We start from the raw sequence: 16,343 nt of genomic DNA on the forward strand, positions 1-16,343 counted from the left end.
TTGAAAAGAATGGTATATCTGTATTTATCATGTACACAGTAACAAGAAAATGCAGTTTTACTTTTCTGTAATTTCTGTGCGTCTGTATGTATGTACACGCATCACGAGAAAACAGCTGAAGAGAATTTAATAAAAATCAGTATGTAAAGTCGGGGGGTGAGCCGTTACAATCCAGGTTATAAATCATTTTATTCACGCTGAGTGAAATGGTAGTTTAGGGGAAGGCCTAAAATTATTTCTGAAATATTTATATTATTAGTGGTCATATCGATAAATATTACATAACTAAAGTTATATAGAATGTAATTTCCGATCATTTACGTCTCGTGTATTTTTACCGTACCGGCTATGATGACATAGATATTAATGAATTTGGATTTTTGTTGCTAAGTCCATATCAACGCCGAGCCCCAAGAAAATGGGTAAACAGAATTTAATGAAAATCAGTATATTGAGTAGAGGAATCAGAAGCTACAGTTTAAGCTATAAACAATGTTATTCACTCTGAGTGAAATGGTAGCTTAGGGGAAGGCACCTAAAATTTTATTTTTAAATACCTATGTTCTTGGTCCTATGGAAAAGTACTGTACTACATAACAGTTATAGAGAATACAATTTCCGATCATTTATGTTTTATTCAGTTTTACCGTACCGACTATGATAAGAGTGGTATTTCAGAACCGGAAGACAATGTGAAGACCTACAATATCGAAAGCGCGTAACATTGATAAACAATAACATTACACTGACCTGTTTGTTGTAATGTTCTTTGTCTCTTACGCTGACATTCAATTCCGATAGATGGGATTACTGCTGCGTACAGAGTATAACAGCCTAACTGAATATTGCCGGGAAATAGCTGAGGAGTTAGGTAACTTTCTTCTTTTACTTTACAATAGCCAAAAATGAGAGTATCCTCCTATTCAATACATCATATATTCCGTCATTAGACGGAGCAAACAAATTCAAACATGTTTCGGCTCGCTTGAGCCATCTTTAACAGTGAAAAAATTAGGGGGGGGGGGGTGGAATAATTGACATAATGTAAGTTGAAAAATGCTAAAAAGCATCATGAAAGAGCAAATGAAAAAACAAACAAGAGAGCCTAGACGGAAAACAAAATTAGCACAAATATACAATATTTACATCAATATGCAGAACAAAAAACAACTGCATATTGATGTAAATATTGTATATTTGTTTTCTGTCTAGGCTCTCTTTTGTTTCTTTTTTTCATTTGCTCTTTCATTATGTTTTTTAGCATTTTTCAACTGACATTATGTCAATTATTCCAAACCCCCCCCCCCCCCCCCCTAATTTTTTCACTGATGATGGCTCAAGCGAGCCGAAACATGTTTGAATTTGTTTCCTCCGTCTAATGACGGAATATATGATGTATTGAATAGGAGGATACTCTCATTTTTCGCCATTGTAAAGTGAAAACCGTCAATACGGAATGATTCTAATATCTTGTAATAACTTTCTTCTTTAGCATGCCATTCTTCTGGTTCATACATTTTGTGATAGTGCTGGTACGCAACACACTGGTTCATTATAGTATTCCAGCTGTTCGATACCTACTTTGACGCGCTGTTTTGAATGACCAGTGTGCGCACTTAAGTCAGAGGCTCAGTTAGTAGTAGTAATAGTAGTATGAACTGGTCTAGAATTACAATTTAGGCCTATTCCAAATTATAGTACCACAATTCACTAAACTCAAAATTCAACCCTGCAAAGAGCTGTTTCTTAAGAAAAGCTTCTTCCTCTTCACTTTTATAAAATCTACATTGATTTTATTCCATATTAGCAGCAAAGATGTGGTTCCTTCTCTGGCTTGGAGGAAAAATTGCCTCCAGGTCAGAACTTTCCCCCGCCAGTGTGGTGAATTGAGATTTTCTGACTCATCGGGTACTCCCAGGAAACAGATAAGTAAACGGGCATAGTTTTTGCCCTGGGACTATCCACTATTCGAACACCCCCCCCCCCCGCCGAAAAAAGGACGCAGATTGTTCACGAATCACGGATGTCTGCGTCTTGGTCATTCTAGCTCTGTAGCTTTGGGCTGTTAGTTCTGCAGTGTAGTACTGTTTGTTAAAAGTGAGAAAATGTGTGGGTTTTTATTTGATCGAGTATTTCATATGAAAGCATTGCTTTTAATCGCGCCATTCCTACTGACATTGTAATGACCCATGTTCATTTCAGTTGGGAAAACCACTAAGAGAGTCTTTCTGAGAATCTATAAAGGCAGGTGGAGAATGAGTGTCAGCCATTATAATGAAAACTCCCCAACCTGATTGTGACTGATGGTAGGCAAGCTGGCCTACCATTACAATGAAAATTCCCTAACCCAGTCTTCATGTGAGAAAAGACATTGATGACTTCCCCGTCGTGTTTCTAGGGCAACGTTAAGAGCTATGGAACTTAATACAATCTTGCTCACAACGTTTACACTAGCCTACCTAACCTAGAATTCTGTATAGCCTACAGTTTAGAATTCCGTAGTGAACCACGGGTACATCAGCTAGTTAGAGAATAAGATAATAGGATGTTTTACAAGTATCTAGCAAAAGTCTAATGGATGATTAGTCATATTTTTTTAAAATCAAAAGATATTCCAATTTTTGAGGTTGGTCACAAGCACTATATTATCTGAAATTAAATTCCAAGATATACAAAATGTGCCAAATTTCATTACAAGCACAATGATATATAATAATAGAAACCAATGAATAATAAAAAAAGTCACAAGTAATGACTCGGAGAGAGTCTGTTGTGGTGGGTCATTAGGTCTAGATGTGCCTGGTAGAATTAGCACGTTTGAATTGTTTGCACCACTACTTGACACATCACTATAGTCATGGGTATCTAAATTAGGGTCATATTCTTCCCCACTTCCAGAAGAAAAGTTGTCTAATGATAAAATCATCGGGAAAATCTTCTGCATTATCAGTGTCGTCTTCACTTTCATCACTCCCAAGCTCCTCCAATGCTTCTCTAATTGCACTTGAGCCATTTAGTTCACTAATGTTTAAATTATAATAATCACTAAACTAAAATAAACCAATTAAAATAGAGTAAATCAGGCACACAATTATCACAAATTGGCTAGCAAACAGTCTTCAAACACTCGAAGCAACTGGACAGTTTGAGTAGACTCAAACAAAGACCCGTTCACAGCTGACAAGATCACCGCTTACTACTTTCCTTCCCTTCCCCAACCAAAGACCAACTTGCACTGCCTACCAGATAGAGAATTTCATTTCGCAGCGAGAATATTCGTAAAATCGATTGTTATACCAATTTTACGACTTGTTATACCAGTTTTACGAATCGTCTCACTGAGAGATAACACTTGAGCCGCGATCCGAATCATCTTGTAGCATGACAATACTTTCCAGTATTTATTTATTTATTTATTTATTTATTTATTTATTTATTTATTTACTCGTGTCAGAAGCATACTTAATCATACAGTTAAAAATAAAATAATAATTAAACTATTTACAAAAATTAACAGACAAAGGAAATTGACCATATTTACTGCACATCTAGATAGTGTTTTTCCAAAACTGAGCCACACCTAGGGCGTTGTCATCAGCAAGCATTAAATCTTGCTCTGAGCATGAAAATGGGCAGAGAGGACATTGATACCTATGGTTCACGGTTTGTTCTTTACCAGTCGTACTTGCTGTCCTCTGATATGAAGCCCCATAACTTAAGTGAGGACTTAGCCCTGCCAACACCAGTTCTTAATCAGTTAAGGGACCTCCAAACACTCCAGTCTTCATTGTAGCCAGCCGGAAGTTGTTCATGCGGCTCCATCCATTCTTGTTGCTTAGATTTCCACAAGGAAAATCTTGCCTTATCTGGTGGTCCTTTCAAGGGCGTTGATGCCTGGAGGAAACTTTTCCTGGATTTCAGCCTAGATTGAGATTGTTGGTGACCAAACAGTGGGTGAACCTCAACGCTCTCGATCGGCAGAGATTTCTCGACGAATACTTGGAGATGCAATGCCAGAAAGACAGTATAGCTTCTCAACAGGGGTAGGTTTCAGGCATCCTGTGATTAATCTACAAGCTTCATTCAGGGCAGGGTCCTCAGTCTTGGCACGGGATGATCTATACCACACAGGGGATGCGTGTTTTGCAGCAGAGTAACAGAGCCAATGCAGTGGTTCTAAGAACTTGTGGTTTTGCACCCCAGTTTGTACCTCTCAGCCTCCCCGCAGGATGTGTTAAGAATATTAATTAAATTCATCCGAGCGTTCCCTGGGCAACGGACTAGGACATTCCCTAGATGGCTGATTCTCTCACATCAGAAGCATCTTTTGTAAATATATTTCGTTCAGATACTTCCCAGTATCCTCTCCATTATCTTAGCAACATGGGATATCAGAGTAATTCCCCTGTAGTTCTTCTATACTTTCTTATCGGCTTTCTTGAAAATTGGGATGATTATTCCTTTTTGCCACAAATCCCCTAGAAATGCTAATGCCACCACTCCAGGAGATCTTCAGGGAGGACAGAAAACAAAATGTGTGGTCAAGTCTGAAGAGTGGTCAAGAAAGAAAGTTCAATATCAGGGAATGCTTGGTGAAGCTTAAGTAGGGTACAGAGTGACAAAATCAAGTAATGAAGGGCGTGTTGAAAGGTGAAAGAAAACTGGGAACCCAATGCATGTTACAGAAATGTATTTCATTAGCAATTAGAAAATGCAATGGCATTAGGGAAGAATATAGGTGAAAAATTTTGGAAAACTCTAGCTTGGGACCAAATGTGGATATACATTGAGAGACTACTTGACCAATCAGTCCCAAAAAAGAACAATATTCCAAGATTATGAAACAACTTGTAAGCAAGAATCCAGAAAGTATAACCTTTAGATACACAAAGAAAGATTACCTGCGTGTCTGAAAATATTTCTGAGCACATTAGGAATTAAGGAATGGACAGCGAGGTATTGGTTTCAAAAGATCATAGGAGGGATGTAATAATGACTATTATAGACATAAAACTAGGCATACGACAGCATCCCCAGATCAAAAGTTTGGGAAAGCTTGACACAGAGTCATTGGCAAGAAACCATTAAATATGATAAAAGCAATCGGTATCTGCCATAGTTAATGAAATGGCCCGTGATGCAGATAGTAAGGTGAGTCAAACTTTAAAGACAGAATCTTTTGCAATTTCAGCTGATGGTAGCAATGATAAAGATAGTAAGCTCTATCCTGTCATCTTGTTTTTCAACAAAGAATTGAAAAATTGAAAATTCTTTTCTATCCATGAAAAATTTGAAATCTACTGGTGTTAATGTTGCTAATTTGCTGCTGGATGTTCTGAAGAGATATGACTTTCCAATGGCAAACTGTGAGCCTGTAGCTTTCAGGTTAGATAATACTCCTGTTACGATGGGAAGAAAAAAATTGTTTTGCTGCTAAACTAAGAGAGCAGTGCGAAAACGTTGTTGTTGTTGTTCTTATTATTTGGATGCCCATGTCATTTGATTCATTTGGCTGCCATGAAAGGTGTCGACTCCCTTCTTTGAGGAGATGCTAATTAATATATATTATTGTTTAGACAAAAGTTTGAAGAGAAAAGATCATCTCAAAATGTATCAAGTTTTATACCAAACTGTTGTTAGAAAAATAATAAAGCATGTGTGTACATGCTAGTTATCCTTGGGTAAATGTTTGGAAAGATTGATTTCACAGTGGGAGCCACTGCAGAGTTTTTAAAATATAAGGTAAAATGGTCCAATGGCATACACATCTCTGAAGTATTTCCAAATTCCCAAGCTAAGGGCTTATGAAGATACAGCAATGAAATGTGGTCCTTGTGTCAGTAGAGTACAAGACCAAGCTTCCGTTATTTCTGGAAAAAGGAAGGCGGACGGTAGTTCATCTCAATCGGTGAAGAAAATAAAGGAGCCAAATTGCAGTGCCATTATGTCATGAGAGGAGAGACTATTTCTTTTTCTGTCTTCAAACTTTAATAAAGCCTTTTGCTTATTTTTGGCATTTATCATCCCTGCTTTTGAGAAAACTAATAAAGTTCTTCAGTTGCAAGTGCCTCACATTCATGTCCTAACATCCATGCTGACTGATACGTTGAAGGACATTCTGTGTAGGTTTGTTAAGCCAGTGGTCATAAAAAAATTATCCTACAGTTTTAGAAGTGGTCTATCACACAAGAGAGAAAATGAAAGCTGATGATGATTTAGTAATTCGTTACTCAACATCTCGTCTTGTAGAAAATCGGGCACGTGAGGAGAAGAAAACTTTTACTTGCACATCAGGTACTATCTTATCGCAGTCTGTGATTATATTATTCATAAATTTCATTTGAATAGTAAAATTTTTGTTAATGCTCAAGTAGCTCAGATAATTCTTTGCAGACTTCTTCCTTCAATGCCATAAAGTATTTTGTTTCCAAGTTTCCTGTTATATTGCCAGTGAAAGGTGGTGAAGATTACCAAGAAGGTATGGATGCATTACAGTGCCAGTTTTGTGCTCTCAAAGTGGAGGATTTACCATCATCTATTGTGCAAGAAGGAAGAGTAGATTGGTCTTGGTCTGCTATAGGGGATATACAAGGTGAAGCTGGGTGTTTCAAATATGATAGAATAGCAAAAGTAATGCTCTCAATATTGACAATCTCACACAGCAATGCTGAATGTAAAAAATTATGCAGCCAGGTAAAGAAGACGAGGACACAGTTCCGATCATCTCTGAATGATGAAAATCTCGGTAAACGATTAGTGCTCAAATCAAGTCTGACTGGAAAGTTTTATGAGCAGCAGTATGGCATTGCATTTTTGAAGAGGGCAAAGTTAGCTGCCGGTTCAATGCTATACTAGTTAACACAGCAGTCTCTGCTACCTACATGTGTATATTTTTCATCATTTGATAAGTTGTTGACAGTTCTTTACTTATCTAAATATTATTCGTATGTGTGTGTCATAAATAAGAATGATTAGGTACATTTTCTTGTAACCATTTTTATGTTTTCTTAGTTTAAGATTTTAAATTTAAGGGTCAATTCGCATTGTATCTGTAGATATGTATGCCTTTTATCTTGTCCTTTTTTATTGAGACTGTGGTGCAGTATACTTTTAAAAATCCAAGATTAAAAAATTATTCCCAATATTGATTTCTTATATGGCCTGTGACTACAGTCAATCATGTGATAACAGTGTCAGTTACTAGGCATCACAAAATTGGGTTTAAAAATGCCGAAGGTAGTAGTTTCTGCCGCGGACAGTCGTAAAGAATATAAGTATTTATAATTTTTTGTGGCATTCTTATGTGCAAATATTGTGATCGTCGGTTAGATTGTCGCAGGAGAGATGCTTTGAACAAACATTGCATATCGGAGAAGCATTCAAAACACCAAGAGACTTTGTCTTGAAGTTTGTGTTCGTAGAGTGGCCACATTGAAAGAAACGTTTTCAAATGCTAGTCGCATGAAGGATTCGATGGAAGAGTTTATTTTGGACACTACTACTGCGTTGGTGAAAGCTGACATACCAGTAGAAAAACTAGACAATCCACTGAGCTCGATATTATTTGGGATATGGTGTGTTCGAAATCTACTGTCGGCAGCCCTGAAGATGGCTTTTCCGTGGTTTCCCATTTTTACACCAGCCAATTGTTGGGGCTGTACCTTAAGACCACGGCCGCTGCATTCCCACTCCGAGCCCTTTCCTGTTCCATCGTCGCCATAAGACCTGTCTGTGTCGTTGCGATATAAAGCAACTTGAAGAAAAAAAAACAATCCTATACATACTTGGCTTGATAATTACATTCGCAGACGTTGAGATTTACTATCGGCAAATCAGATCCGTCAGAAATACATCCCCGTGGTCGGTGAAAGGAGGAGGGAGGAAATTAAGGAAGGGCTAAAAAAGACTTGTTCCTGCTATGCAACGAAACAGTAGACAAGAATGGTAGGTGTGTTTCTAACATCCTAATTCGTCCATCAGTACCATCAACTGGAAGGAACACCTTTCTGGCTGCCTGTGTTTTTCCAGATTCTGCCAATAGTGAGAATTGTGCCAATGCTATATTAGACACTTTAAATTCCTACAAAATTGAGCAGTTGCATGTAGTGGCTGTAGTTACAGACTCTGCACACACACATGACAAAATCTGTAACTATTCTTCAAGGACTGATTGAAGAAATAAATCATGTCCAGTGCTGGGCTCGAAAGTCAACCTTGTCGGCTGCATATCTGAATACTATATGGATGAATTGAATGTGTGTTTAGTAAAGTCAAAGAATGCCTTTCTAAATAAATAAAATACAGGTAGCAACTACAATGCTTTTCTGAGAGAGAAATGTGGCATTTTTCAAAAACACTGGAAGATTCAAATTCTGGGGTCAAATTTTTCCAACAAGCTTCGAATTCAACAACACAAATTATAAAACAACAAGCAACATGTTTCTGTTGTTGGTGCTTCTCTTATGGACTTGCTTAATTTCTGAGAGGGATCTAAGTACCCAACCATTCCTGTACTTGCTGGGAAGCTAGATGACCTTGAGGTAAAACTCAAACTATTAGGTAGTGGTTTAGTATTCAACCAGACAATCCTCGAGAACTTGGAACAGCTTCCTCAGAAGATGCAGTTAATGGTTTAGTTCAGCTTACGCGTGTTGCCTAGTCACCTCTAGTAAAAGTCAGGACCTTCAGGACCACGGATCCAGCCAGGATGACTGTTTGATCCTCGGCATGCACCTGTGAATGTATCTCCTACAGAACTGCTCCACTTTAAGATAAAGGGAGTCTCAACAGTTTTTAGAGGCTCACAGCCTTTACCTGACTGCCCTCAAAAACCAACTGCTTCAAGATTATACGATTGTTCGAGAGATCCTCATGGGGATTGAGGATCAACGTGGAGAAGAGCAAGACAATGATGAGTAGAGGAGGAAAAAATAGGAAAAGGAGCTGTCAGAATTGGAGACATGGAACTGGAAATAGCAGAATACTTCAAATACTTGGGAAGTGAACTGATAGAAAATGGAAGAATGGGAATGAAAATTAGTAGAAGGATACGACTGGGGATTGCCTTTCACCACCAGGTACAGAGATTAACTCTTTGGGCCCAAGCCACGGAACTGTTCCATTGTTTCACTTTACTACGTAATTGAACTTTTCCTCAAGAGATGGAAGAGTTGCTTTTGTGATTTGTACAGGGACACTTTCTTTGCAATGTTATATGCTCTTTGCTAAAATATATCGATAGTGTGCTTGGTAATATTAGTTTGAAGTGGGCTACCTCTATACTTTGATATTTGCTTGTAAACAAGACAGCTGCTAGTAAACAACTGAAACTTACAAATATATAACCCCTCTTAGAAAGTAATGTTGATTAGGAATGTAATTTTTTTAGTGAAATTAGTAGTAATATTAGCAATAGTGTGAGCAGTGCTCCTGAAAAACAAAAATAGATGTGGAAATGGAAGAGGAAGTGCAAGGAGAAGACTGTGTTACAGCTCAGCAGGCGGACTGAGTACGGACCCGTGATAATAAAATTAAATGTTTTTAATGCATTCCTTGTTCCGCAGTTTGTGGTATGAAAGCCATTTATTTTCATGTATATTTAAATCCTCTTGTAAGTAAGAAATTTCTCACAATATGAAGCGACACTATATTTTCTCATAAATAATCCCAGCCCCAATGCAGTTTCAATCCAACAATTAGGCAGGGCTCAGTGGGTTAACACATTTACGCCCATCATCTGAGCGGGCTATTTAAATGGCTGGCCCAGCTATTCCAGCTGTTAGTGGCACAGCAAACAACTAATTATTTTCACAATAAGTTCTAAACTAAATAAGATATGGAAACAAAACTTTCATATACCTTAAAGAAGTCCTCTAGTATCTCTGGAAGGTGTGGTAGCTAATGTTACACCTTCAGGTATTGTACTTTCTGTTTTGTGTTCAGGAGAATCTTCTCCACTGGCATCACTGCCATTTTCACTTAGTTCAGGAATTAGTTCATCACCTGAGTCTTCATTGAATGGGGTGTTGGCAATTTCGTCAACACTTATATTGTCCCTAAGTGCCTTGGTTACACTTCAGAACATTATTATACATGTGCAATCACAAACAAACTACGCAGCCAGCATGGCCAGCACTATTCTTCGTTCAGAAACAGAATAAGAAATGCATTGGAAGGGAAAATCCCCCAAGGCCATGTGGTTTTTGGTGAGAAGCAGCATGTAGACATATTCATAAGGGTATTACCCTCATCTCTGTCACACATATTTGTGACAAAAATAAGCCACAGCTGCGTAGGAATAACTACAATTCAAGGTTGCGCTTATCATGACTAATTCGGATATGGTTTAGAGCATGGACACGCTATAGGCAATAACTCTGATACGGGCATGAATGTGTTAATTTACCCTTCTCTTACTGCGGCACCTGGGTAAGAATGTCATTGCTTAAATGGTACAGCCAATGTGCTAAAAGAATTCCTGTAGATCTTCACACATTTTGTTTCTAAGGAAAACTAAGATTCCAAATCAAAGAACTGAAATATTGTAATTGAAAAATTACATAAGATATAAATTATGAATATTGTGCATACCTAGAGATGTATATAATTTAGTTGTTTACTGTTAACAGTTAGTATTTTTAGGAACTTTTTGTTACTTTTTAGGACACTATTTGAGAATTTTGATGTAATTTTTGAAGATTTTTAGGTTAACAAAATTCATGTATTATGTGTGTTGGCATCCATCTTCATTTTAAAGACTTTCCTCTCCCATAAGTTGTGCACATCGCTGTGGCCATTTTTCCTGTATTTATACACTGTAAATATAGAGATGCTTGCTCATTTTATGGCAAATCGGAAGAGAGAGCTCAATGCACTTTGGGATTTTACGCTTATACATTGACAGTATCAAAGATTTAAATCTTGGTAGGCAGATACTAAACAAAAAAATAAATTCTCATTGGGTCCATTTAGTTAGATTCTATTGCATATTGTTATTATACATGTATAAAATGTAAATTTTTCCAGGTATCCTGACCCAGAAGCCATAGAGGTGTTGCCGTCATCACCAGAAGCTGGTCCTTCACATGTTCTCCCCAACATCGCTATGGCCATAGATCCCACATACCCTAGACGAGCAGGGGGAGCAACTGCCTTGTACACAGACACACCTCCTAGCAACATGTCAAGCCCAGCCATATCACTGCCCCCTCCAGGTATGTAACATTATGTGTAAAGCGTTCCAAACCTAACTTCACCCAGGATGAAATGTCCCTTACCACTCTATGGAGGTGGAACTAGGTTTATTCAGGGAGACCTTTTTATGCTCTCTAATCCTTGTCTATTCTTTGTTCTACCCACCCTGTTTTCTGCTATGTGAAGTGTGTTTGATAAATGTTAGTTTTAGAATAAGGCACATTGTACTGTATTTCTCCGAATCCAAGGCGACCCTGTTGCAAGACGACCCCCACTTTTTCGTTCAAAAGAAAATAAATCAGGCTGGAAACGTGCTTTGCCTGTCTTTGTCTTCACACCAACTCCGAACATTGGCTTTTGTTACGTAGTATTTTGTTGCGGCTGTACAATTATTCTTTATTTCCGCGAGTTTAAATCTTTTCTGTGGTTTGCCTAGTAGAGTGTACTCAAGTTTCCAACTATCTTCCTCTGCCACCTGTGGGTCAAACATATAACTCCTTAGCCCCAATGAATTCTGTAAGTTTCCTAGATACAAATGACCTACTGTACACAGCTTGCTAAAATACCCACCTTTTTCTACAGGTTATCTTAGAAAAAACAGACAGCTGACTAAATGTAAACACATCATGGCTGCAAATAGCAAGATGAATGAAGACTATATTCGTGTTCAATTGGATCAGTTTGTTGACGAATGCAGTGATAGTGAGTTTGAAATTTGTGGTGAGGATAATGAAAGTGATATCAAAGCAGTTGGCACAGAAGACAAACCTGAAGAAACTCCAAATGCATTGGATGGTATGGGAGATACTTATTCAGATACTTACCCTGTTCAAACTATTAGGCCTACTTGAATAAGGAATATTAATTTGAATCCCCCAGGTAATTTCCTTTTGGATTGTGGACCTGTGCATAATCTTCCAACTGGTAGCACTGAATTTGAATATTTTGAGGACATGATTGGTGGAAATGTTTTCTCAGAATTAACTGAGACTACTAACTTACATGTGATCTATAAGAGACAAAGTGGTTCAATAATAGAGAAGGGTGGGGAAAACACAACATCTGAAGAAATGAAAGCTTTTATAGGTATTTGTATGGGGATATACCAGCTGCCTGAAAAATACGATTATTTTTCTTCCAACCTCATTCAGTGTGATATAGTTGGTAATTGTATGTCTAAGAGGCGGTATGACCTGCTCTGTAAATATCTTCATGTGATGGACTCTAGAAATTGGGAGATTTAGAGTATGATTGTCTTCAGAAGGTAAGGCCTATTCTAGACATGATATATAGATTTAGAGAAAAATTAAGACCAGGAAGTGAACTTTCTGTTGATGAAGCTGTGATTGGCTTCAAGGGGAGATATTTTTTGAAGCAATACCTTCCTAAAAAACCCATTGAATAGTGTGTCAAAGTGTGGGTTTTAGCAACACCTGGGGACTATGTTTGGAGCCTAATGTGTACTTGGAAAAGAAGGAAAATTGTTACAAGGATTTTGTACTTGGGGAACAAGTTGTGCTAAATTTAATTAAAAACTATCTGCATAAGAATCATCATGTATACTTCGATAGATTTTTCATATATGGAATGAACTCTATATCCTAGGTACTTATGCATGTGATACTGTAAATACCAACAGAAAGGACTGGTCAGTTGAATTCAAATATCCCGAGAAGCTGAAACTGAAGCAAGGGGAGAATAGAAGTTTGTAGTGTGGAAATGTGTTTGCAACTATTTGGAAAGACAAGCAAGATATTACCATGTTATCAACAAATACTGATCCCATGGTACAGTTTGAAGTACAGAGGAAAGTGGGAAAATCCAAGGAAAGGGTACAAGTGCAGTGTCCTCTGTCTATTGATAAACCTAGTAAGAATTGGTGGAAGTATGTATTTGGTTTTGTAATCAATGTCTGCATCATAAATAGTTTTACATTATTTGATGCAACTAACTCTCCATCCAGGATAACAATCGACCACACGTAGTTTTTAATTCTCTAATCTAATAAAATAAAGCTCATTGTATACAAAAGCGCCCAACATGACGTTAACATTTTTTTTTTTTTAAATGTTGCTGTGCAATTTGGTCACCGGTATACTGTTCATAGTCAGTTTATGGAAATCTTGTCCGGCGTAAATTAGGCCTACATCGACTTTCAAAGGTTCTGTTGAACTCAAGAATATGGTTTCGAATGTAAGTATCGATCCTCAAGCTCTGGAATGCATTATATTCAGTTCTGCTCATCACTAATCACAATCAAATTGGAAAGAGAAAAAATAGCATTAACGCTTCCGAAATGAAGGTTATTCGCGAGCTTGACTCAGCTGGAAAGCGCGCTCGCTGTACAAGTCAGTACGACTGCGAAATGATACAAAGTGTTTAAATGTAACGTGTGTAAATAAAATGACTGCCATTTTTATCACAAATACTTGTAAAGTTTTTAGAGGTTCCACCTATTCAATACAAAACAATGTTGCCTGAATGTATTACAACATATTAACTTTATTTGGCAGTACTACTTTTGGCGTTTATTCATTATTCATTATGTCTCACTTCATTACTAGTAATCGCGACCATCTTAATTTGATTGAATTCAATTGCTGGAATAGTGGATTGTCACAGTAAGCTCAACAAATTATAAAAATTTTGTCAATAGAAAGAGTTTTATGAACAGTTGGAAAATCTGATTGTTTTCTTTCATGAGATAGAGGGTTTTTTAGAGCTTGGTTAGAGGATTTTCATGCCCTGGAGTTGGCAACTCTGTATATAATCATATTGTTCTCTTTCCAAAAATACAAGTCTCTTTTACAAGACTAGTCCACGCCTTGAAACCAGGCTGCATCCTATAACACTTCAAGCAGTACAATATATCAGCCAGCAGGTACTCCAGATACTGGACCATAGAGGGCCCATGAACACTGCAGCAGATAGCTGATCGTACAGTAGTCTGTAGATGATATACACTCGTTGACAGACAATTCATAACAGAGAATTAGACGCTGTACACTGGATGATCGATAATGGACTCTTAAGTAATGAACAATTGCCATTGAACCCTTAAAGATAGATAGTTGACTGCATCCAACATGCTTACATGGGGATCTGCCTTTCCCCTCCAACTTGTTATTATGTACACAGCATGAATAGGGGTTGTCCAATCCAGAGAGAGATCTCCTGTGCACAGGTGGTTTGCTTCAAGGACAACATCCACAGGCTTGCCATGCTGAAGACTTGACGAGTGGTTGCATTCTCTTTGATGACTTGTGCAAGTTCCCTTTTTTATTAATAGCTCTAATTTTCTCTGAATACTGTACATACACAAAGAATATCTTCTGTGGACAATTTTCTAGCTTCTACATTTTTAGAAATAAATAATTCAATACTCAATAGACCTAATACTAAATATAGTGCAGGAATGTGATATATGTAGTAATAATAATAATATAATACAAGGATATGATATACATGTTATCACATACTTCGTCTTCTTCTACTTTCAGATTTTGAAGATGACGACAGTCCTGTTCCTCCTTACATGCCAATTCAGGGTCAGCGACGATCAGCATCTCTGGAAAAGAAAACTAAGAAGGGTAGAGTGAAGAAAGAAGGCAAAGATTCATGCAAACAGCAATGAAACAAATTCTCTTGTAATTACATTTCTGTATTACCTTTTTTCTTATGGAAATATCTTCCATAACAAATGAACATGACATTTTGTCATAGTAGGATAATGGATCTATATTTATGGTGAGCTATTTTTGCATATGAGCTGTAATTGCAGTATTTATGTTTACTGTATAATGGTGAACATTTAGAGGCAGCAATTCCATTCCCCCAAAGTATACATTATATTTTAAACTCAGGATGTACAGCAATGGGGATTAACAAGAAATGGGATAGAAGTATTTATTATAAATGAAGACTATCTGTCCCTATTATGGGACCACAATGTAGTGTGATATTATTAGTAATATTCCAAGTTTATTTTTATGAACTATTATTGAACTACTGTTAAACAGGGTGATTTTGGACAGTTTTGAATTTATTTTCATCTTAACTCTCAAAGGGATCTAAAATTGTATTGTTTTCATCACCAAAATAATTGGGTATATATATATATCCAATTAATGCAATACCCTAAGAACGAAAGTTATAAATCAATGAAGTTTCGAACTGTATGAGGCGATTTTGGACAATTTTTATTAAATTCTACATTATTCCTGCTTTATTGTAGGTATATTTAAAGTGTTGTAAGGACGTCCAAAATATGAATAACTGGTTAAAATATTTGAATAGTGAATTTTCAAAATGTCATAAGTCTGAAAAATTAATTTTTTAGGAATTAAAAATAACTGTCTGTGGTCCAACTTAACCATATATTGCTAAAATATTCCATTTTATTTTGAAGATTCATGCAAGGGAAATAGAGTAATCATTAACATAAAGAGTATTGTACCCATCCTTGGGTAAAGTCCTCAAATAATACAAGGACTTAAATTGTTTTGCAAATTAACTTAAAAGGTACACGCATGTAAATGTAATATTGACACTGTATAACTTTTATTTATCTGAAAACATGCAGAAATCTTAATTTAATGCACAAAAGCAATAAACAATATCTCAAAATCAAACTTTAGCAAAGTTTTATTATCATGTAGAAAGCATAATCAAACAAAACAAAGCATTTTATAAACTATTTCAAAATGAAACTTTAGCAAAGTCTGTTTTCACACATCAAATCGTTTTAGAAACAATATTCTTTATGAACGTTAGTCTTCTTTCACTTTTTAATTTCCCAAGCCACTACTTGTTCATAAAATGTGCGTACATGATCATCTTCAGGAATCTACTTCAGGATTTTGCGAATGTCCTGTATTTTACTTTCATTGATTGGACACACACCACTAGGATAAGCTTTCCTGGTAGGAAGCTGTGGCATGTGTTCATAGATTGATCCAAGGATGAAGGTATGTAGAACTAATTCCTCAGTGAAAAGTTTTGTGATGACTATCCCAAATTAGTCTGCAGAAAAACTGAACTCCATGAATGTTGACAGAGAAGGATACGGTTTTGTCCCTGAGCATATCCTTAGAACTTGTTTCCACAGAATTTGCATTTTTTCTTGTAAATTGTTGGCCACCAGTTGTTAA

The 16,343-nt window shown here is 36.9% G+C and overlaps 1 protein-coding gene across 2 annotated transcripts in view; it reads left to right on the forward strand.

The window, feature by feature from the left end:
• Positions 1–15,875, forward strand: part of LOC136875595 (GRB10-interacting GYF protein 2) — a 171,146-nt gene extending 155,271 nt beyond the window's left edge. The window contains exons 9-10 of one of the 2 annotated variants that reach the window (XM_067149137.2): positions 11,026–11,213; positions 14,694–15,872. In XM_067149137.2, coding sequence (XP_067005238.2) covers positions 11,026–11,213; positions 14,694–14,827 — 322 coding nt within the window. In that variant the 3' untranslated portion in view covers positions 14,828–15,872. Of the gene's footprint in view, positions 1–11,025; positions 11,214–14,693 lie in introns of both variants that reach the window. The other variant, XM_067149138.2, reaches the window with a different exon arrangement.
• Positions 15,876–16,343: the final 468 nt, after the last annotated feature.

Source organism: Anabrus simplex, chromosome 6 (assembly GCF_040414725.1).
Source record: "Anabrus simplex isolate iqAnaSimp1 chromosome 6, ASM4041472v1, whole genome shotgun sequence".
Lineage (NCBI taxonomy): Eukaryota > Metazoa > Arthropoda > Insecta > Orthoptera > Tettigoniidae > Anabrus > Anabrus simplex.